This window comes from Oncorhynchus kisutch, linkage group LG24 (assembly GCF_002021735.2).
Source record: "Oncorhynchus kisutch isolate 150728-3 linkage group LG24, Okis_V2, whole genome shotgun sequence".
Classification (NCBI taxonomy): Eukaryota; Metazoa; Chordata; class Actinopteri; order Salmoniformes; family Salmonidae; genus Oncorhynchus; species Oncorhynchus kisutch.
In genome coordinates, this window is record NC_034197.2 from 8,119,547 (window position 1) to 8,144,168 (window position 24,622).

Below are 24,622 nucleotides of genomic sequence, written 5' to 3' on the forward strand. Positions count from 1 at the left end.
ACAGCACCACTCTGTCTATGTGTGTGTAGCCAACCTGATTGATGCTGTCTGGTCAAAAAGAGTAGGACATTGTTGCCACCGGTAGCAGACCGTTTGTTTCATCAATATGAAAGAGAGGAGGATGGCTTTGGCATTTCTCTAGAAGCAGACCTAGGGTGAATCAACATGTTTTTTCTACTTGCACACACACAGACATAAATAAGACGATAGATAGGAGTGATTATAAAATTTGGGCAAATGTATTTCCATTAACTTCGCTATTGGACCCACAGCTATGCCACTTCTCTCCTGCTCTATTGTTTTTCATATCAACTTTCTTTCGTTTTCCGTTTTCATCTCCGTCGCATATGGAACTGCGTTATCAGGTGCACTTTTTTAGAATGGGGTTTTCCCGCAAATTGCATTTTGCCAAAGGTTTAAAAACGGTCTGCTTCCTTACAGGAGTTGCATGTTCTGTTAATATGCATTACCATAATCTAAATGTGATTTCTGTCATTCTGAGCACCGCGGGCGGACGCCCTATATGGATCCGGCAAATTTCTCAAATGGCCAGTAGGCTAAATTAAAATCTGTTGTTCAGGGCCACATTTCCTGAACGAAAACCCTGATTCACACTAGTGCTGTTTTAAATGTTGCAGATGGAAATGTGATATATAGAGCTTACAATTCTATCTGACAGTCATTCCTGTTGTACACATTTCTATTTGAATTTTCTGTAATGTTGCTCCCTTCTAAATGAGCCCCTGAGCCAGTAACTCTGTTCCTGTCTTCATTACAATTGACAGCACAGACTGATAGATACCATGGTAACATCATTAGAAGAATTGACCTCCAGGACTGGACTGATACCATGGTAACATCATTATCATCATTAGAATAATTAACATCACAGACTGAACTGATACCAAGGTAATACATACCCGAAGCATCCATCACCCTCACACACTGTTGTATTTAGCCTGCCCTGTGGTACCATCTCTCTCACATTCTACAAGGTGTTGAAGTACACCAACATGATGTCTTCAACAGGATGTCCTGAGATACATTTAAACAACAGATACAGTACCAGTCAAACGTTTGGATACACCTACTCATTCAGGGGTTTTTCTACAAAGTAAAATAATAGTGAAGACATCAAAACTATGAAATAACAAATATAGAATCATGAAGTAACCAAAAAAGTGTTAAACAAATCTAAATATATTTTATATTTGAGATTCTTCAAAGTAGCCACCCTTTGCCTTGATGACAGCTTTGGACACTCTTGGCATTCTCTCAACCAGCTTCACCTGGAATGCTTTCCAACAGTCTTTAATGAGTTCCCACATATGCTGAGCACTTGTTGGCTGCTTTTCCTTCACTCTGTGGTCTGACTCTTCCCAAACCATCTCAATTGGGTTGAGGTCGGGTGATTATGGAGGCCAGGTCATCTGATGCAGCACTCCATCACTCTCTTTCTTGGTCAAATAGCCCTTACACAGCCTGGAGGTGTGTTGGGTCATTGCCCTGTTGAAAAACAAATGATAGTCCCACTAAGCCCAAACCAGATCGCTGCAGAATGCTGTGATAGCCATGCTGGTTAAGTGTGCCTTGAATTCTAAATAAATCACTGACAGTGTCACCAGCAAAGCACCCCCACACCATCACACCTCCTCCTCCATGCTTCATTGTGGGAAATACCGTTCACCCACAACACATCTCACAAAGACATGGCAGTTGGAACAAAAAATCTCAAATTTGGACTCATCAGACGAAAGGACAGAGTTTCACCGGTCTAATGTCCATTGCTAGTGTTTCTTGGCCCAAGAAAGTCTCTTCTTATTGGTGTCCTTTAGCAGTGGTTTCTTTACAGCAATTGACCATGAAGGCCTGATTCACAGTCTCCTCTGAACAGTTGATGTTGAGATGTGTCTGTTACTTGAACTCTGTGAAGCATTTATTTGGGCTGCCATTTCTGAGGCTGGTAACTCAAATGAACTTATCCTCTAGAGTAGAGGTAACTCTGGGTCTTCCTTTCCTGTAGCGGTCCTCATGACAGCCAGTTTCATCATAGAGCTTGATGGTTTTTGCGATTGCACTTGAAGAATCAAAGTTCTTGAAACATTCCGAATTGACTGACCTTCATGTCTTAAAGTAATGATGGACTGTCATTTCTCTTTGCTTATTTGAGCTGTTCTTGCCATAATATGTACTTAATAAGTAAGGTTATCTTCTGGTCATCTTCTGTATAGCACCCCTACCACAACTGATTGGCTCAAATGCATTAAGAAGGAAAGAAATTCTACAAATTAACTTTTATCATAGCACTCCTGTTCATTGAAATGCATTCCAAGTGACTACCTCATGAAGCTGGTTGAGAGAAACCCTGGCCAATATAAAATACATTTTGATTTGTTTAGAAAGAAAAAGAAAAACAATGGAATGAGTAGGTGTGTCCAAACTTTTGACTGGTATTGTACATTTTCTCAGAAAACTGGAAAAAGACTACTCTCTTTCATGGAAATAAAAAGTATTTTGAGAAGTTTTTTTGGAATTGTGCACAAAATGAAAATTTGGTTTAATGTTGCGTAGCTTACAGTTTCAGAATTAAACTCTAAAGAAGGATAGACTTCTTGAGAAAGGGGAAGAAATAAACTTAGCAATGCGTCAACATTTAAACCACCATTTATACCATATAACATTTATACCGAAAACTAGTCAAAACAAAATATAGATCAGTTAGAAGCCACTTTCAGTTAACAGTCCGCTATTTAATGTGTCTTAGTTGGAAGGCAGGGAAGGAAATACACAGGAAGTTAGAAGTGAGAAATAAGAGTGTTTGACAGTTCTCAGCTTGTACAACAATATTTTTTAGACATTCAGTAAAACTCTTCCCTTCTCTTAACCACAGGCATACAGTTCTGTTTTCACGCATTATCTGGTATCTTCACACCTTGCAAAGGCATGACAACACTGTCACTTCACTCTGCACCATTGTTTCTGGTAAACAATATTAGCTATAAGAGTAAGCAAACTACTGCTCTCTAGTCATGCATAGTATCAGGATTATATCATGTTATATGTGGAGAACATGCTCGTTCAGTGAGATGATATGAATGTGACATGGTGGGTGGATTTGGCACCACCATTTTAGGACGTGTTACACAATTAAGTGCAATGCTCTCATCAAGTATATTAGTTACTCAGAGTAAGAAATCGGTGGTAAGACTAAATACGGTAATTATAGATGACAGCGCTTACTCTTACTCAGGCTGTGTGTGTTACTTCTATACACATGAACTCATAGGGGAAAGTGGATGGAATGACGAGGGAGGGGAGAAGAGGGGGGTGATGAGGAGGAGGGGGTGTGGCTTGAATTAGAAGCTTTCACTCTTCACAACTCTTTCACAAGCTGTCACAGGATGTCTCCGAGTGTGTGTCAGGGGGCAACAGAACAGAGTGTGTGTGTCTGTGACAGAGAGAGAGCACCCAGGTGTGTGTATTTAACGTAAGGAGGAGGAAGAGAGAAGTTCGGATCTATCGTTTGGAGATAAATGTTACTCACTGTGGAAAAGAAGAGTATTAAAACTAATTTCAGCCAGGTAAGAATCACATTTTCATGACAGAATAACTAGGCCATTTAATTCATTTTGTGAGGTTACTTTTTCTCTACTTCCTGTGAATGTGGTTTATTTGCTGTTTGACAGTTATGAATACTGTATTTCTCAATTTGCATCTCTCCCCACTGTGACCTTTATGTGTGGTTGTGGTTGGACCATAACCTGGGAAACACCTAATTAGTACATATGGCAATACACGTAACTATGACATTCATTCCCAATGAAAAGCTGCGTTTGCCTTGCAGCATTGCGTTGCAGAGGCAGTTGCATTGTGTTCGGTGTGGTGCGTCAATTTGATTTATCGATCGTATGCGTCACACTGTGTGCGTCGACACGGCATGACAAAAATGGTAGCAGAAGGTGAATGTTGAAGTTCTGTTGCACACATATCCAGATGATGCTGTGTTCGAAGCGTGAGCCTTAGATCAAATCTAATTCGATCAGATACAGCAACTACAAGGTCTTCCAGTTAAAAACTGACCAGTGAACGTCAGTTAAGAATTGGTACCCTGCTTACGTCCTGATGATGATGGCAATAAACTCCAATTCCTGTTGGGTGATTCAATGATGATCACATAGTGAAGGAATGGAGAGAAGGAGAAAGGAAAGGGTGACAAAGCTGTGAAGACAACGTGCTGCATGTACAACATCTGCTTTCTAAAAATGCATTTTCTTAAGCGAGACGACATGTGTTACAAATTCCAAATGGAGATGCAATAGACCTATAGGGGAACCTACAGGCACATACATAGATCAACCAATAGGCATGCCTATCTAGATGGACTGAAGAAATCACAGGCAAAAGTTGTTTTGTTTGTTAAAAGAAATGAAAGGGAGTGAAATTGGGAAGACTGTAAAACAGCTGTGTGACATTTTTGAAAAGAGAAGAGGAAGTTAGTTGCCAGTGAAGAGTGAGAGAGTGATAAGTCAGACAGAGAGAGAAGTCAAGTGACTGGTTAAGGGAGGTCAAGTGAGTCCTAATTTGCTCTTGGGTGGGTGTGTGTGTGTGTGTGTGTGTGTGTGCCCCTGACACAGGAAACACCACCCCTGTCTTCCCCTTTCAAAAGATCACTAGAGGTGTCTCTATGTGACAGACAGACAACAGAGAAACAGAGAGGCAGGACAGATGCCAATAATATGAACTACTAACTTCATGAAGGGCAATTCAAATGCAGTTCTTAACCATAAGTCCAGGCAGTGATCATGTACTGACTGATTAAGCTCTCAATCAAATCGTTCCCCTAAAGGTAACCGCATTCCCCATGTCCTCATTTTTCTATTTCTCTTTTTTCTCCTCTGCATTGTTGGGAAGGGCTCCTCAGTAAACCTTTCACTGTTAGTCTACCAATAATACTAACTTCATAAATGGCGGTTGAACTGTAGTTAATTGATCCACTACTTCTCAGGCCTTTAACAGTGCCTAACATAAGGAATAACAAACAACACAAATCCATAAAGACTTCTCTTTTCTCTCATCCACTGGACAAGTTAATGACTCTGGATCCAACGTAGAGGAAGAATGGAAAATTATGTTGGATCATCAGATCACTATTATGCCAACAACACCAGGCCTATGCTATTGAACAGAAAAGCAACATTGGCTGGCTGGGTCTGACTGTCATGAAATTATATAGTCATAAACCAGTAACTGTAGTTAATAGTTTGTAAACTGATATAATCTGCAAATCATGTCAACTAGAATTGAAGGATTATGTGTGCTGTGTCTTGTCTGGCTGTGCGCGGCAGTAGCCCCGAGACTGCCGCGCAGCTCCCCCAGGGACTGCCACGCAGAAATATCAACCCACAGAGAGAAACAGGAGATTGTGACTTGAGTTTCGCCACCAGCTGGAAGACTGTGTCCCTTCTTGGTCAGTGTCAGTGGAGGAAAGAGAGAGCGGAGGGATGATGAGAGGCGAACCCTCAGTCTCCTGCTCTCTCTCCATCAGCTGAGACTGACCATCAGATTCAGGCACCATTAGCCCAATACAAATAGAAAGCAAATGATTTAAATGTATGCTCACTATATGATCACACTATTACCATTGTGATCATATAGTCTACCTCAAATGTTGAAAGATAATTGAAAAAAATGTCCCGAACAGCAATTGGCAGGGCAATTCAAGCAAAGCCAATATGTGGTGATAATATATTGGGCCTATAGCTTACTTCACAAACCTCATTGCTACAGTACTGTTTTTTGATTGGTTAATGTTGCATAGGCTTACCTTTTTTAAGTCATGTATAAAACAAAATCTCAGCAGTAGATCTCGGCTTGCATTTTGATTTAAAGTGATCTTGACTCAGAAAAGTTTGGTGACCACTGTTCTCAAGTTGTCCCAGTTCACACTATCAACGTCTCCTTTTACTGTGGCAATTGTGATCGAATCGATGCCATATTAGCCACTTTCAACGCAACATACCGAAACAAAACAAACTACGCAAGAGATTTTGTTGTAGGCAGAACACATCCGAGAAGGATTCTATTACACACACTACTCAGCCCATAGACTGGTGCGGCCATTTACAGTGCCTTCAGAAAGTATTCAGACCCTTTGACTTTTTCCAACTTTTTGTTACATTACAGTCTTATTCTAAAATGATGGGGTACACACACTACCCCATAATGACAAAGTAAAGATAGTTTTAATTTTAATTTTAGCAAATGTATTAAAAATAAAAAAACAGAAACACCTTATTTATATAAGTATTCAGACCCTTTGCTATGAGACTTGAAATTGAGCTCAGCTGCATCCCTTTTCCATTGATCATCCTTGAGATGTTTCTACAACTTGATTGAAGTCCACCTGTGGTAAATTCCATTTATTGGGCATGATTTGGAAAGGCAGACACCTTTCTATATAATGTCCCATAGTTAACAGTGCACGTCAGAGCAAAAACCCAGTCATGAGGTTGAAGGAATTGTCCGTAGAGGTCCAAGACAGGATTGTGTCGAGGCGCAGATCTGGGGAAGCGTACCAAAGTTTACCAAAAGGCACATTGGAGTTTACCAAAAGGCACATTAAGACACTCAGACCATGAGAAACAAGATTCTCTGGTTTGATGAAACCAAGATTGAACCCTTTGGCCTGAATGCCAAGCGTCACGTCTGGAGGAAACCTCAACCATCCCTATGGTGAAGCATGGTCGTGGCAGCATCATGCTGTGTGGATGTTTTCAGCAGCAGGGACTGGGAGACTAGTCAGGATCGAAGCAAAGATGAACGGAGCAAAGTACAGAGGGAAAAAAATGATTTAATCAATTTTAGAATAAGGTTGTAACGTAACAAAATGTAGAAAAGGTCAAGGGGTCTGAACATTTTCCGAATGCATTGTACATTGAACTGGACTGTGTTTACAGTCGTGAGTAGATGCGCTTGTTTTGAGATCAAAGTGAGAGCTGCATATAGCTGCGTGTGCACATTTAGTTAATATCCCTTACTTGTTCCTAGGCCTTCATTGAAAATAAGAAAGTGTTCACAACTGACTTGCCTAGTTAAATAAAGGTAAAATAAAAAGTGAGTTATTAGCCCAGTTATAGATCACTTGTATTCAGCAATAGGGGAGTGATTGCTTTCAACAAGAGCACAAACGTGTAAATTACTAGACATCTTTGAAAAGCGAGTCAGATAGAGCTTTTTTTGTTGTATTTTGAGACAGACTTGAATAAGCTAAGTAGCTAATAGGCAGAGGGTACAGTAGCACGATGTGTCTGATCCTCTGTAATAATGTTATGGGAATAATAATTTGTTTTATTTTGTAATGTAGTTTCTTGCATCAAACAACACAACAACATTTTCAGTCACCTCTTTACCTGACAGACAAGTGGATAAACAGGTTAATGTCAAGCCCTGTATGTTTTTATTTTTTTATTTTCAAAAGTCTCATGGAATGTAAGATATTGAACACCACACATTTGTTGCTACTGTAAACTGAATGATAAAACAGCTATTTCCATGTTAAAATGTTATGGGATGCATTTTCTCCATTGTTTTTGATGGTAAGCCACTTTGGTAGGCCTACATTATGATCAAATAGCCACAATAGCCTACAAGGCCACTGTTAAAACTGTAACTTAAAGTGGGTACATCCTCAGTGTTCACAGTAAACGCACGCATAGAATTTTCACGCCGTTCAAGTTTGCGCTCAGCAGACCTGAAATGTGCTCGGTGCCGAAAAAAATGAGAGGGAACATTGGTTACAGTTACTAAATCTATTAGTGAACCCACCTGTAGCTTGTAAAACGAACATCCCCTCGGTGACAGTGCTGTGTACCATGTGGCGGTGGCAAAGTATTATTTATAGAGCAGCTGAAATGTTTCTGTTGCTATTTTTCGCACAGCATACGACAGTTATGCAGCAGCGGGAGCTGAGCGGCGCGTTACATGCCAACTGGCTTTCTACGCAGCTAGGCTGGCTTGAACTAGATGTGTTACAGTAAGAGAATACTGTTTACAGTCACTCTATTTCAGTCAGTCTATCCCAGGCCGTCTATCTCTAATACGTGGATACTGTGGAGTCCGTCGGTCTGCATTGTAAACAAAGAGTGTCACCGAGCGTTGTTACTAAGTGTTTAGGACAGAATGTATCAAGACGCAGCAGGGTAGTGTACACTACAAGTATAGACAGAAAGGTTTTCAAGAGTTAGGTCAATAATCAAGTGGACTTTGTCCCGGATGAAGGGTCATTAGCTGCACACATACATATACTCTCTAAGAAGCATGGGTACAGTGAGGGTTTTTGCCAGGAACTAGGTAGCAGGTTGGTTGTAAGGTTTCAGGTTGAACTATCGCAGAAAACCTTGTGGAATTATTGCCATCTCTTTGCAACAGGGTTTCACCCTGCCAGAGCAACAATGACGTCAAATGTGAAGCTGAGAAAAGTGGGTGTTCTAGACTATGACACACAAATCAAAGGTAAGGGAACTCCTCGCTACTGTTTTTACCCTCTAACGTTACTCTACTGTACTGCTCATATTTAATGTTTCTCTTCTCTCCGCCCTCCGGTTGGTACATCATAGTTCTAGTTCCATGCATGTCTGTCTAGTCACAGACTGAGTCCATATTAAATGCTTATTGACTGTAAACACATTGGACTCAAAGGTACAACACAACCGTCACCTTCAGCATTTGGTTGAAGGTCTACATGTACAGGACATGGAAGTGTAGAACTCAGTCACTATTCAAAGTCAGTAAACAAAATGGAGGCATCCCTCTGTATATCTCTCCACTTCCCTCTTTCTTTCTCTCTCCCGCTCTCGCGCTCTCTCCCCCCCCCCCCCTCCCTCTCTCTCTCTCTCTCTCTCTCTCTCTCTCTCTCTCTCTCTCTCTCTCTCTCTCTCTCTCTCTCACCTACCTCCCTCCCACTCTCCCGCTCCCTCCCCAAGAGGTGCGTTGTCAGTTGTTGGACCAGTTGAAGGTGTTGGACCTGCAATTGGAGCAGAAATCTCAGCAGCTTCAGGACCTGACAGACTACCTGCGAAGACGCAGTGAGATAGAAGGGGAGTATGCACGCTCGCTTGACAAATTGTCTGAGAGGTTCACCTCCAAAATCAAAAGGTAAATTGCTCCAAGCTCTGTTCGTGCTATGTCTGTTAGTCCTATGGTCATTGAGTTGGCAAGACGTCACAAACAGATCTGGGATCAGGCTAGATTTGAAGTGGTCTTTGTGTCTCTGAATCCACTCTACAAATGACATGTTTCCCAGACACAGATTAAGCCCATTCCAGAACTAAAAAACAGTGTTTTTTAATTTTCCATTCTAGTATTTTCCATTCTAGTAAATGTATGGTTAAACCATGGCCCTTTCCCTGTGCCTCTATCTTTCAGGAAGGAGCCCTGTAGTGGCCAGTCTGTGGCCCAGTGTTGGCTGGTGCTCTTGGCTCAGACCAGACAGGAGAGCAGAGACCACAGTGGTCTGAGTGAAATCTGTAGGACCACCCTAACCGAGCCCCTTACTCACTGTCTGGACATCACACAGCGCCTGGCCAAGAGGGTACTGCTCCATCTTCATTTGATTCATTCAGCCAGGATAGTCCGCTCAGTAACATTTGCACTATTTTACAGGGAGTCCTGGGGAGTCATATTCCTATGTCTAATCTGTACATTTCTCAATCTCTAATCTGTCTCTATCTCCAATCTGTCTCTATCTCTAATCTGTCTCTATCTCCATCTCTAATCTGTCTCTATCTCCATCTCTAATCTGTCTCTATCTCCGTCTCAATCTCTAATCTGTCTTTATCTTCATCTCTAATCTCTCTCTCTCCATCTCTAATCTGCCTCTATCTTTGCCTCGGCCTCTGTTTCATTCTCTAGTCATCTAACACATTTATTGGTTGATCTCTTTATTTCCAGAGTAAAGATGTCTGTACCCAGTTACAGGATGGTCTACTGAAAGTCACCACAGAGCTACAGACAGTAAGTCCAACATGTGTGGGAAACAGACACCAGTTAAGAAACAAAGTATGACATATTTTTTAAAATAGGACACTGTGAGATATAAAGTAGTCGTCTTGGTATTTGCATGATATGACGTGTTGATGGAGGTTCTCTCTCTGTGTGTGTGCGTGTGTGCTTCAACGTTTGTGTGTGTGTGTTTCTCCTGGCTTGCAGGCATGGAGGACCTACTACCAGTACCATTCAGATTATGTGTCTGCAGAGGGAAAGCTGAAGGAAGCAGAGAAACAGAAACAAGGCGCTTCTAAGAAGATAGAGAAAGTAAAGAACAGCTCACATCCCTTTTTTCAAAATGTGTGTGTGTGTGTGTGTGTAATGGCTCATTCCGATGTGTGTTTCCAGAGACAGTGTAAAGTGCAGGAGATTCAGCTGAAGTGCACCAAGGCTCGAAACGACTACCTCCTCAACCTAGCTGCAGCCAACGCTTCCATGAACAAGTACTATCTCCAGGACATCTCCTCACTCATAGATGTGAGTGGTGCTTCACAGCTGCTGTCTGGCGCCAATAGGGAAGACACTGGATTGTACTGAAAAGTACCAGCCATAATACACAATGACTGCAATGCAATGATGCAAACTCAGCGGCCTTGTGGTAAGAGTGTCTGCCCTGAGATTGGAAAGATGGAAGTTCGATCCACGGCCGAGTCATATGAGAGATTGTAAAAATGGGATCCGAGGCGTCTCTGCCTGGCACTAAGCATTAAGGAGATAGATTAAGGGTAAGGCTCTGCAATAGACTAGCGTCCTGTCCAAGGGGTGTACTTGGACATCACACTACAGAAACAAGAGATAGGCTCCTGCTTCTATGAGCCGTTCTGGCTCACACAAGCCAAGGTTACTACAATACTTTACAATACAATGTGCATCCAACATGTTATCTATAAGCAGGGTTGGGGTCAAGTCCATTCAATTAAATTAAATTCAGGAAGCAAACTGAAATACGCCATGAAAGTGACGCGGCAAGTAGTTTGGAATTTTTGTATGCTTTTTGAATAGCCTTTAATGGGCAAATATGTAACGCAATGCTCTTCAGCACAAAAATGTCATAAAAGATGTCTGGCAGAAGTACATTTATCCATAAACAAAAATATAATTTTAGATTTACGCTACCGGTCAAAGTTATAGAACACCTACTCATTCAAGGGTTTTTCTTTATTTTTTATATTTTATACATTGTAGAATAATAGTGAAGACATCAAAACTATGAAATAACACATATGGAATCATGTAGTAACCAAGAAAAGTGTTAAACAAAATATATTTTATATTTGAGATTCTTCAAATAGTCACCCTTTTCCTTGATGAGTTTGGCACACTCTTGGCATTCTCTCAATCAGCTTCATGAGGTAGTCACCTGGAATGCATTTCAATTAACAGGTGTGCCTTCTTAAAAGTTCATTTGTGGAATTTCTTTCCTTCTTAATGCGTTTGAGTCAATCAGTCACTTTCAGACATGAAGGTCAGTCAATACAGAACATTTCAAGAACTTTGAAAGTTTCTTCAAGTGCATTCGCAGAAACCATCAAGGGCTATGATGAAACTGGCTCTCATGAGGACCACCACAGGAATGGAAGACCCAGAGTTACTCAATGTTAGTGGTGTCTGTTTAACAGTCTGATGGCCTTGAGATAGAAGCAGTTTTTCAGTCTCTCGGTCCCTGCTTTGATGCACCTGTACTGACCTCGCCTTCTGGATGATAGCGGGGTGAACAGGCAGTGGCTCGGGTGGTTGTTGTACTTGATGATCTTTATGGACTTCATGTGACATTGGGTGGTGTAGGTGTCCTGGAGGGCAGGTAGCTTGCGCCCGGTGATGCGTTGTGCAGACCTCACTACCCTCTGGAGAGCCTTACGGTTGTGGGCGGGGCAGTTGCCATACCAGGCGGTGATACAGCCCAACAGGATGCTCTCGATTGTGCATCTGTAAAAGTTTGTGAGTGCTTTTGGTGACAAGCCAAATTTCTTCAGCCTCCTGAGGTTTAAGAGGCGCTGCTGCGCCTTCTTCACCACACTGTCTGTGTGGGTGGACCAATTCAGTTTGTCCGTGATATGTACGCCGAGGAACTTAAAACTTACTACCCTCTCCACTACTGTCCCGTCGATGTGGATAGGGGGTGCTCCCTCTGCTGTTTCCTGAAGTCCACGATCATCTTCTTTGTTTTGTTGACGTTGAGTGTGAGGGTCCTCACCTCCTCCCTGTAGGCTGTCTCATCGTTGTTGGTAATCAGGGAATTCAAGGCACACTTAACCAGCATGGTTAAGCTGGTTAATGACTACCACAGCCTTCTGCAGTGATACGCCATCCCATCTGGTTTGGGCTTAGTGGGGCTGTCATTTGTTTTTCAACAGGACAATGACCCAACACACCTCCAGGCTGTGTAAAGGCTATTTTACTAAGAAGGAGAGTGATGGAGTGCTGCATCAGATGACCTTGCCTCCACAATCCCCCAGCCTCAACCAAACTGAGATGGTTTGGGATGAGTCGGACCGCGAAGTGAAGGAAAAGCAGCCAACAAGTGCTCAGCATATGTGGGAAATCCTTCAAGACTGCATTCCAGGTGAAGCTGGATGAGACAATGCCAAGAGTTTTTAAAGCTGTCATCAAGGCGGAGGGTGGCTATTTGAAGAATGTCAAATATAAAATATATTTTGATTTGTTTAACGCTTTTTTGGTTACTACATGATTCCATATGTGTTATTTCAAAGTTTTGATGTCGTCACTATTATTCTAGAGAAAACCCCTTGAATGCGTAGGTGTTCTCAAAATTTTGACCGGTAGTGTACCTTATTTGACCGCATTTTCATGGATTTCTTGAAATAATCTTGAATCTTGAATATTACGTAGGAACGTGTCACTAGCATGACGTATTCCAATTCAAATGTTTCAGTTTGCTTCCTGAATTGACTGTATTGAAATGTATTTGACCCAAACCCTGCCTACGACATAAACACATCGTCTTATCCCAGTGTCATCTCTGTGTCTCTCTCAGTGTTCAGATGTGGGCTACCACCTGTCTCTGTCCCGTGTGCTGTTGGCCTACCTGTCCAGCCGGTCCTGGGATCAGCAGAACTTGAGTGTAGGGCTGCAGCAGCTCCAAAGTGCTGTGTCTGGACTGGACCAGAGTCAGGACAGAGACAACCTGCTACAGACACACACCAACAGCTTCTGTCTGCCCCTCCGCTTCCACTTCCAGCCACACGACGGAGACCAGGTAGAGTGTGTGGCTTGTGTATCTCGACGTCACATGTCTTTGCTCCCACCTGTCTGATATCCCCTGATTCTTCCCTGTCCCTGTTCCTCTCAGGTGTTTGAGGTGAGTGCAGAGCAGGAGATTAGGGGTGAGATGGAGACCAGGTTCCAACAGCTACAATCTAAACTCACCGGGTTCAAACAGGAAACGGAGGAGGTAAAGTCCAGTCCACCCAATCAAATGTATAAAGCCTTTATCAACTGTTGACACAAAATGCTTTACAGTAACCGGGCCATGACTCCCTCAAAAGCTTAAAATCGACCTTGTAGTGGATAAGATGGATTCCAATATATTCACTACACACTTTCTCCCTCCTAGGCAGATAAGACTCTACGGGCGGCCCGCGTTACCCTGCTGGAAGGTATCAGCGATGATGACCTAGATCCTCCACCCTCCAGCAGCCAGACCCAGGGCTCCCAGGTCCATCTTCAGTCCCCGTCTCAGAGCCAAGGTCAGGGGGGAAGCAATGAAAGCCTGGCCAGCAGCAGTGGCAGACCTAGTCTGGCCAGACGCAGAGCCAACCTGCAGGAGACTGAGATCCTCTACTGTACTGTGAGTCATTATTAAACTGACTTACACATAAGGGTCAGGCCAAAAGTAGTGCACTATAATAGTGGGGGTTACGGTAATGATGAAAATGAAATACAAGGAAATGACGGTGGTGATGATGATGACTTTTTTGAATTGTGTTTGATTCTTCTCTCAGAAAGTGAAGGAGTATCTCTGTAAAAGCTCTCTGGTGTCCAAACTACAGGCTAAACATGATCTGCTTAAAGTGGCTGTAGAGAAAGGTACAGCACTAACCACTTCTACAATACGAGAGCTTGGGACGATACATTTCTATCTGCATTTTTGTCCAAATGTAGTTATTGACATCAGCCTTGTTCTGTTCAATGGTCTCTACAGTACTCTAAATGCCCCAATTTATGTTGTAAAGTTCAAAAGAATAAAAGAACAAAAATAGCGGACAGCATTTAAACCCAATGAGGGTTCTGAACATTTAAAAGGCAGAATCCTATTTTTTCAGATAGAACCTAATAGTTCCAAGCTCTTGAATACATACACAACAGTTCAGCATGACTTTGTAGTATAGCCTCATATACAGTACACTCATTGTTGTTCCTTAATTGCCCAAGTGTCATTTTGGCTCTTCATTTCCTGTAATGCAGCTGTTACAGCTATCCTAATTGTTGCTTTTTCTTCCCTTCCTAGCTGAAGCAACCAATGGTCATCAAGCCAGGTCAAGTTACATTCCTCTGTAAGACCTTTATAACTGCCTCATAAGAGTAACATAGCAGTTTAGGGCACTGTCTCATAGTCAACTGACTAGTGTGTCTTCTCCCCCCTGTAGTGGGAACTCCAGGAAGTCTGTTCGTGCGAGGATGGAGGGTCAACCTATAATCCAGTTCACCCACAAACTCTTCACTGGAGACATGCTCTCGTTCATAAAGGTGCCAGCCTACTGTTGCTTTCTGTCTACATCTCATTCTCCTCCTTGGTATCCTGATTTCATTCAACTTCTCCCAATATTCTCAGGCATCGGGCCAAGAGATCCCAGTGGTTGTGGAAAGCTGCATTCGCTTCATCAACCTCAATGGTGAGCCATTGTTGTGCATGTTTGGTGCATATTGATGCTGTATATTACAAACAGCTAATGGACTGTAAGCGTGTATCTATGAAGGTCTTCATGTCTGTCTGTCAATCAATCCTAAACTGTAGGTCTCCACCATGAGGGTATCTTCAGAGTACCAGGGTCTCAGGCCGAGGTCAACAGTCTGAGAGATGCGTTTGAGAGAGGTAGGCCCGTCTGCTGTCCCTGTCTGCCGGTTGGTCATTTATTGGAATGAATCTTGTCCGGGAGGCAGCTCTGCAGGGTGGTCACTAGTTGGCCTAGCCACAAAGTAATACAATCAGATTTGAAACCTAACCCTAATCTTAACCACGCTGCTAACCTTGTCTAACCCTAACCTTAATTGTTTGTTTTTATACGATATAGCCAATTTTGACTTTGCGGCTAGCCCATCTGGCAGAAACTGCTCAGCGCTGCCTCCAGGGCAATATTCATCCCAATAAACATCAACCTGCTCCTTGCCTGCTGCTCTAGCTGCTTCTAGTACAGACCTGGGTTCAAAGTATCTGTTTCAGATCATTTGTCTTTACTGGATTAAGCTGGCATTGGGCTAAATGTAACCAATGGTATAGTCCCAAAACGGCAAGCTCAGGCAGGCTCAATTGAACAGTCAGAGCATTTAGATAGAAAGTTAATATTATTTTAACCTAGGTCTGGTGTCTATGGAAGCCGTAGTCCAGCGCTGTAGTATTGATCATTAATAATGGTGGGCAATGTGCCCTTGGTGTACCCTGTAGGAGAGGACCCCCTGGCAGACAGCAGGTGTGACATGGACTTAGTTGCAGGAGTACTGAAGCTCTACTTCAGAACCCTGGAGAACCCTCTCTTTCCTCAGGACAGCACCAGTCAGCTCCTGGAGTACGCAGGTAAGTGTGTGCGTGGGGGGTTGGGTGATTGTATGTGTGAGGGTGGGTAGGTGGGGGTTGTTTGAGTGTGTATATGTGTGTATTGGGTAGCTTTTCATATGCTTTTCCTTAATCTTTCTCCTTGTTGCACCCAACCCTTCCAGAGATTGATAACGAGACAGAGAGAGCAGCTCAACTCAAATCGGTCATCTCCTCCTATCCTCCACCTGTCATCATCGTCATGAGATACCTCTTTGCATTCCTCCATCAGTAAGTATCTTTGTTCTATTTCTAAAACATTGTCCACCAACAAACACTTATTTGGGATTTTTTACTGTCATTGTCAAGAGGAACTAACCATACACTTACCAGACTTACCACAAAGCCCTTGCAAATGTCAGTATTGCAAAGAAAACCCTCTGCTCAAAGAAGAGAGAAGCAGCCATTTGATGAGATAGCTCTTTTCTAAAAACACAATCAGGTTGCTTCCCAAATGGCACCCTATTCCCTATATAGGCTCTGGTCAAAAGTGGTGCACTACACTTACAAAAAAAAGGTTCCAAAAGGGTTCTTCGGCTGTCCCCATAGGATAACCCTTTTTGGTTCCAGGTAGAATTATTTTTGGGTCCAGGTAGAACTCTCTGTGGAAAGGAATTTTTCATGGAACCCAAAAGGATTCTACCTGGAACCAAAAAGGGTTCTTCAAAGGGTCAGGGAGCCATTTGGTTCAGCACTAAGAGCTTGAACTGTGAAATTTCAGATGTCTTATTATGTTCTTCTTCTTGCCCTCTTTCTCCCTTTCTCTCTCTCTCTCTCTCTCTCTCTCTCTCTCTTTCTGTCTCCTTCCCTCTTTCCCCCTCTTCTTCTCTCTTTTCCTCCCCACCTCTCTCTCCCTCCCCTCCTCTCTATCTGTCGCTTTCTCTTTCTCTCTTTTTCTCTCTCCCACTCTCTCGCGCTACCTCCCTCCCTCTCTCCCCTTCTATCTCCCCCTCTTCCCCCAGTGTATCCCAGTACAGCGATGAGAACATGATGCAGCCCTATAACTTAGCCGTGTGCTTCGGCCCCAGTCTGGTGCGAGGGTTGCAGGATGAGGATGTTGTTACTCTGCAGCCTCAGATCAACTCTCTGGTGAAGGGCCTCATTTTGCAGCACGAGAGCATCTTCCCCAGCCCGACCGAGCTACAGGGACCGGTGTATGAGAAATGCATGACGCTGGAGCAAGACGACTGGTGACAGAAAACGCATAGATAAATGGACAGCGACCTAGACAAACACACACGCAAGCACATACTCAGGCACATACACTTGATGTTGATCGTCTGTGTTTATTTTGCAGTGAGGAGGGAGAAGGGGATTCAGAAATCCTCAGTAAAGGTGAGAAGGGGCCGGCTGCTAACTTCATGTGTGTTTGAGAACCAGTCATTTGACAAAGGGATATTGTTTTTCCATCTATGCTTTATGAGAAACATTAACCTGAAATCTTGATTGATGTGCATTGTCCCAGTCCAAAAAATGTGATAACTCTTTGTGATCCAGAGTCCGAGTCAAAGGGAGAGCGATCTCGATCCAATAGCAGCTGCAGTTCCAGACCATCCCCAGCAGGAGGGAGTGTGTCCCTTGGAGAAAACTTCACCATACAGATCCCCATGGCAGGCCCCGCCTTACACGGCAGGCCCCGCTCCCCCCGCTACATACGCAAAGAGTAAGTACTGTCGTGTAATCAAAGTTGTCTGGATGTGAGTAAAATAGCTACTAACGGTGTATCCTCATGAAAGCACATTTATTGCTAAAGTCAAGTTGCTTCATATTATAAGCCACATGAGAGAGAAAGATGCTTTCCTCACGAACCGCTAAAATCCCACAGGCCCTCATTAGCAAATGCCCAATCAGAATGCAATATTCAGAACACCACATCTTCCCTTTTCAGAGAACAAAGATTGGACTTCCTTTGTCTCAATAGACCTCAAGGGATTATTTTGCTCTTATGTCAGTAGGTCTGTTCCTGCCTAGTTATTCTACAACATTTCTACATAGTCATGAATATATTTTCTGTCAACTTTAACCCAAAATGTCTAATTTCTTTAAACATAAATCTACCCCACAGGTAAGTTAGAACTATAACAACTTGACAGCTGTTGTTCTGTCTTATTTATTGGTTTTAACTTTGAGCTCAGTCTTTTGTTCTTGTTGCTCTGGCTTATAAATCCAGTCTTTTCTGGTTTAACTATTGCTCGCCCATACCTTGTTCTGGGTGTAAAAGGTACAATGCAGTGTGTCAGAGTGGTGAAGACACTTGAATCTTCTCCTGCGTAGCGTTGTTGTTCTCAGGTCCATTCATAGGGAGGAGGTGATGTCTGTTCCTGCGGACATACCCGTGGGGGAACTTCCACCATGTTCCCTCAGCACTGTTCCTGTGACTTTTGAGTCAGTCACCCACACCTGTGTTCCAGGTGGGAGTCTGCTGAGGTCGCTGGCTCTGTGACTCTTGTTGAAACCTTGCTGTACTGCACTCATTCTCTCCGTTTCCTTTGAGCTGACCTCAGCTATGTTTGCGAGTAATGGGTCTAGCAGTGACGGGAGTGTTGGCACTGTGGTTTGAAGCTTTTGTCCCATCAGCAGTTGCCATTCTGGAGTGGAGTTGACTGATAGGCCGGCAAAGCAAGGTAAGGGTCAGCTGCTTTCTTGAGGAGGTTCTTCACCGTCTGAGCTTTCTACTGCTGGACTGCTGGTGACATGGCAAAATCCATACTCGGCAGCGAAGTTGGAAAGGGATCTTCCGGGGAACTGAGGCCCACTGTCCGTAAGCAGGACCTCGGGTACCCCATGGCGGGCAAAGATGGACTTCAGATGAACTACGACGCCCGCAGACTTTGTTAGCGACAGGTTTGCGATCTCCGCATACCTTGAGAAGTAGTCCACCACTAGCAGGTAGGTGGTGCTTTTCAGAGTGAACAAGTCCGCTCCCAGTCTTTGCCAGGGTCTCTCTGGAAGATGTGACGGTATGAGTGGTTCTGTGTGGTTTGTGCGCTCTTTGATGCATGTCCTGCATTTAAGCACAAGTTTGTTCATTTGCTGACTGAGTCCAGGCCCCCATAGAGCCTGTTGTGTGCGTTCTTTGCACTTGATGACCCTCGTGCAGCTTAGTGAGGTCATCATTTTGTAAGGCTGATGGAGTGACAAGTCTTGTTCCTTTAAACACAAGACCGCCGTGCACTGTGAGAAAAGCACGTTCTGCCCAGTACAGTTTCAGCGGTCCTTCGCATCCGCTGAACTCAGACCATCCTTCCTGACACATTGTCATGATGTTTAAGCACACACTGTCGGCTTAGATTTGTTCTCTCAGATTGTCCATGTAGGAAACACTCGCTGGAAGCTGTTCCATGATGGCATCCACATATGTATTTGTGCTCTCCATGTGCTCCTTTTCTGCAGCAGTAGCTTTGGCTTTGACTGGCGCACATGACAGCGTATCTGCAGTCCACAGACATTCCACTGACATGAGAAATCTTGTAGGAATATCTCATAATCTCATTCTGAAGCGTTGGATTGGTGGAGGAAGGGTGTCCAAGGGTTGGTTCCCCAGAAATCTCAGGAGCGGTTTGTGATCAGTTCCCAGCTGAAAGTGTTGACCGATGAAAAAGTCTCTGAAACTTTCACATGCCCATGTCAGCCCCAGAGCTTCTTTTTCCACTTGAGCGTATCTCTGCTCGGTCGTTGTGAGAGACCAGGAGGCGTAGGCAACGGGTCTCCATTCCTCGCTCTTCTTCTGCAGCAGCACTCCTCCTAGTCCGTAGGAAGACGCATCAGCTGACACCTTGATCTCTTTGTTTGGGCTGTACAGGGCTAGCACGGGTGTGGACGTCAGCTCCTCCTTCAGCTCTTTGAAGGCTCCCCCAGTACCAGTGGTTTTTATCTTTGAGAGTAGGTCTCGTCCTTTTTTGCAAGCAGAGGGATGACCTTTCACAGTTGGTTCACAAATCCTAGAAAACTCTGTAGCTTGCTAGTGTTGGATGGCTCCACACTTCCTGACAGCCTCTGTCTTTGTTGGGTCGGGCTGTACTCCTTTGTCCGATATAATGTGGCCCAGGAACTTCACTTCCTCCTTTGACTGGTCACATTTGCCCATGTTCAGAGTTAAGCTGGCTTTTTCCATCTTCTGCAATGCGGCATGAAGTCTTGCATCATGCGCTTCCTGAGTTTGGCCCCAGGCCAACAGATCATCCATGTGACAGACCACACCTTCCTGGCCTTCAGTGACCTCTGTCACCATTCTGTTCTGGAAGTGTTCAGGTGCTGAAGCGATGCCAAAAGGCAGACTGTTGAAGTTGTAACGTCCGAAAGGCGTGATGAAGGTTGTTAGCTTAACCGACTCCTCGGCTAGCGGGATCTGCCAGAAGCCCATGTTCAGTTCGAGCTTGTGAAAGATCTTCGCCCCGGCTAGTGAGCCAAAGTTCTGCTCGACAGTGGGAAGTATGTATTTTTCTCTACACACTGACTCATTGAGACTGGTGAAATCAACACATATCCGCACGTCCCTCTTCTTCATTGGGACAACCACCGTGCCGGCGCACCAGTCCGTGGGCTCCTCCGCTCTGGTGAAAACCTTTCCTGCGCTCTAGCTCATTCTTTTGTTGTTACTGTGTCACCTCGCAGGCAACTTTGATGCTGTTTCACTTCTTCCGTTTGCCTTGCCATCTCAATGGCTCTCTCTAGTGTGAGATCTGTATCTAGCTGCATACGTTCTGACAGACGCACGTCTGCTAACCCAATGACTAGCCTGTCTTTAATTAGTTCATCATGCAAAAGTCCATAGTTGCAATATTCTGCTAGGGCATATAAGGCTGTGACAAAATAATCCACTGTTTCATTTTCCCCCCGGTCTCCACATGTTAAAGCGGTCTCGCTTTAAAGTGGTCTCACAATAAAGAATGCATGAAATCTCTTATTTGTCCATACTGCTTTTGCTCGAGTTTGTTTAGGTTTAGACCCTTACAAGACGTCCTCTCTCATACAGTACATGAGAGTGTTTACCTGGTTCTCCTCGATAGATTTGTGAAGATTCTCCCACAATGTCTTCCATGCTGATTAGCCTCCTCGATTCTCCCCCCAAAAGCTTTCAACCAGGTGCTGTAAGCTAAACTCTGTTAGTAAGCCGTTCTAGTCCACTTCTAACACCATGTAGCGTAATCAAACCTGTCTGCATGTGAGTAATATAACTACTAACGGTGCATCTTTATGAAGGCACATTTATTGCTAACTTCATGTTGCTTCACATTACGAGCCACATGAGAGAGAGATATGCTTTCCTCATGAACCCCTACATTCCCACAGTATATGGCCAATCAGGATGCAATATGCAAATAACACCACAAGTACCATCAAAGATATTTCACCTATTACTGTGGTACCTGTACCACTGAGACTTTAAACCACATTGTAGCCCAGTGGCGGTCAGTGCCGTTTAAGATGAGAGAGGAATACTTTTTTCCATGAGCATGGCCTTTTTTCTATTACAGCATATACTGTTATTCAAATTCCATTCACCCAGTTCAATGTAACAGTAATACGTTTAGGCTACTACATAATACTCAAATTTTCCCTATACCCATCATGAGGTTGCTACAACCTAGCCTATGAATGAAGTTTACAACGTAGTCCCACACAGGTCGAGGGAAATTTGAGGTGACAAACAGTGACACATTCAATACCGCCTTGCACACTCTTGCCTGCGTCTAGATGATATAGGGTGTAATCATTAATCCAACAGTTATAAATGAGTTTCTATTGGACAAATTCAGGTATGTTTACTCCAATTTTGTCCCGTTTGCTTCCGTTTTTTCAGCAGAGTCAGCGGAATGAATACCCAGTTCACTTTCATAGCAGCCAGATTGTATTCCTTCTCGCATCTATGTGATCTCCACCTCTCACCTTTTTCCTTCGCTTGTGGACTTCAATGCACAACACATCAGCAGTATGGGGCGAAAAAACCTCTCCAAGCCAAACCATATCATAACCGCTACACACAGCCTACATCATTTTCACCATGTTAGCTAAAGTAACATCATAGTCAACATAGATAATAGAACTAACGCGTTAGTAAACTCACTACAATCATGCAGTAACGTTACAGTGTACAGTCAGTAAGCAGTTTAGCACTTACAATGGCGGGCCCCGGAGGCAATACATTAGGAAAACCAGATACAGTGTTGTGTTGGATAGTCATAGCCAGCTAGCTTTCATAGCATCCTCTGTTTGAGCAGGGTTTTTGAGTAGGCTAAACTACCTAGCTGCATTTGCAAAGTAAGTGAAACTGAAAGTGAGAAAAATTCACAATCTCTATCTTTCGCTCTCGCTTTTCCTTCATTTAGGAAGAAATTAATTTAACTGTTCAACTATTGTCTTTCTCTCTCTTTGACTCAACTACTCACCACATTTTATGCACTGCAGCGCTAGCTGTAGCTTATGCTTTCTGTACTAGAGTCATTCTCTGATCCTTTGATTGGGTGGACAACATTTAAGTTCATGTGCAAGAGCTCTGATCGGTTAGAGGATGTCCCCCGGAAGTTGTCATCATAATTACTGTGTAAGTCTATTGAGGGGGGTTAGAACCATGTCTCCTAGGTTTTGTATTGAAGTCAATGTACCCAGAGGAGGACGGAAATAGTTGTCCTCCGGCTACACCATGGTGCTACCCTACAGAGTGCTGTTGAGGCTACTGTAGACCTTCATTGCAAAATAGTTTGTTTTAGTCAATTATTTGCATCCACTGCTGTAGCCATAACTTTGGTAGTAATATGTACCATCTACTCTGATATTCACAGGGTATTTTTACTAGTTATTGTTGTATTGTTTTAGCACTCAATGTCATAAATTGTAGTGACCTAAATAAGCTTAAGCGGGGGAACTGAAATTCTCTCTCTACCCTCTCTTTACCGTCTCTGTTTTTCACAGAGTCCAGGACCTGTCATCCAGTGAAGATATAACAGTTCAGGTTGACAAGGTCTGACATGTTTTTCATTAAGCTAATATTTAATATTTTATTTCTGTAATTACCGGCAGCAGCTGTTGCAATTACTGTTGTCATTTTTGAACTCACTAAGCGTGCATAATAAGAGGTTTGCGACCACGCTAGAGGGACTCCACTTCGGTCCAGTGAAGAAAAACATCTCTGTCCTCTATTCTTCTCTTTTTTTCTTCCCTTCATCATTGTCCCCCTCCTCCCTCCCTCCCGTATTCCCTCTTTTCATCTCACAGGAGGTCTGCCACCAGATGAGCTCTGTCTTCAAGGAGCTTATCGCTCGACAATCATTCCCTCCTCCATCCTCCTCCACCCCCCCGGTCACCTCGTCCCGCTCTTCCAAACCTCCTCCAGAGCAGAAGAAAGGAGGGGTCGGGCGCAGAAGGGAAAGACCTGTTTAGATCTGACCAACTGGACTGGTAAAAAGAGAGAGGGGACCAGAAAGAATTAATGGCTCGATGGATGAATAAATGAATGAGAGGGAATGAAAGGAAGGAGAGAGACGAAAGAGTCAAGAGACTTAGACAAGATGACACAGTGTAGGATGACAGGTTGTGACAGCAGCCTTTGACAGTGGGATTACAGATGGCTGGGTTACAGGAACCGCAGTCAGTTCACTGTACTGTATGAGTCTGCTCAGACAGCAGCCTTCATTGTGAAGCCTGTGAGTGGACAGTCACAGACAAAAGGGTTTGACTCCTACTGTGAAGCCTTTTGTTAGTGTGTTTGATACAACACACCCCAATGACCCCCAATCTGATTTTCACTGTAGGGCTGCGTCCCCATTCTCCACACTTTTCCCAAAGTGTGCACTTGCACAGTCCCCGCCATGGAACTGAAAAGCATTGGATTGTAAGCTTTAAGGGGATTCTTGCTATTGCAAGTGGACAGACAGGTTTTGATTTCCACTGTGAAGCCTTTTTTTTGGTTAGCCTGATCCCAGATCTGTATGTGGGACCAGGCTGTGTTTGATAGAACCACAGTGACACACTCCAGTGACCCCAGTGACTTTCAATGCTACACAGTCAATGGCAGATTGAGTTGGTATATCAAAACTTATTTTGTACACTATTATCAGTGCTGTTTGTATTCTATGCTCTTGTGGTTATGGGCCTATGGAGGCCCTCTATGCCCAATGTGTGCAATGCCAACACCAAGACAAGCGCTCACTATCTGATTTGGTCAGTTCACGGTTCATGTTTGGGTAGGCCTATAATTACGAACGTTCAACGGCCATATGGTCTTTATCATAGAGATCCTATAAGACATATGTTCTATCAACTTTTATCAGATGAAATGTCCATTTTTAACCTGTACCAGCAAGATCTCCTGTCTGTGAGTCATTGAGCTACTGATAACGATGAACTTTTAAATGTTGTATTGCTATTTTTATATCGTTTTCTGGATCTGATGATTGTTTGAATAAATGTTTGTTGAATTTGTTCAGAATATTCCCATGTTACTGTACGTCTGTACTTCACATTGTACTGGATACTGAGAAGATATTTGCAGTTAGACATTTGCTCACTAGGTGGCAACACCAACTCACAGAGAGGATGCAGTATGTTTGTGTCCTATGTTGTAGGAGGACTGTATGTTCTGGATGGGGGAAACTAATGGGACATGGCTGATGTGCAAATTATTTTTCATTTCTGAATTGGTTAAAATTAGGTTAGGGTTTGGGTTAGGGAAGATTCTGTTTTTAGGTTTGGGCTAGTCATGTTGTCAATGGGAAGCTGGACAGAAAAGTCAGCTGTGGTCTGTCCCGTTCTTGAAATGTCCCGCACTGTCTTCGGTACACTGTGCTCCAACAACATATGCATCCCATT

General features: G+C 43.5%; 1 protein-coding gene across 8 annotated transcripts; it reads left to right on the forward strand.

The window, feature by feature from the left end:
• The first annotated feature begins 13 nt into the window (after window positions 1-13).
• LOC109869298 (SLIT-ROBO Rho GTPase-activating protein 3) lies at window positions 14-24,244 on the forward strand. Of its 8 annotated transcripts, XM_031803506.1 has the most exons (23): window positions 14-155; window positions 786-853; window positions 8,428-8,511; window positions 8,982-9,153; window positions 9,424-9,589; window positions 9,949-10,011; window positions 10,207-10,311; window positions 10,393-10,521; window positions 13,040-13,261; window positions 13,355-13,456; window positions 13,619-13,852; window positions 14,007-14,091; window positions 14,513-14,540; window positions 14,652-14,751; window positions 14,837-14,897; window positions 15,020-15,097; window positions 15,668-15,796; window positions 15,940-16,045; window positions 16,777-17,004; window positions 17,112-17,149; window positions 17,312-17,477; window positions 22,727-22,775; window positions 23,030-24,244. In XM_031803506.1, exons 3-23 carry the CDS (start codon window positions 8,451-8,453, stop codon window positions 23,192-23,194), a joined length of 2,487 nt encoding a protein of 828 aa, XP_031659366.1. In that variant the 5' UTR covers window positions 14-155; window positions 786-853; window positions 8,428-8,450; the 3' UTR covers window positions 23,195-24,244. The 8 variants fall into 8 exon arrangements, 7 of the variants coding, with proteins under 7 accessions (XP_031659366.1, XP_020314946.1, XP_020314944.1 ...); XM_020459357.2 differs by having other exon boundaries at window positions 14-3,581; window positions 14,513-14,558; XM_020459354.2 differs by having other exon boundaries at window positions 33-155; window positions 10,207-10,521; window positions 14,513-14,558.
• Window positions 24,245-24,622: the final 378 nt, after the last annotated feature.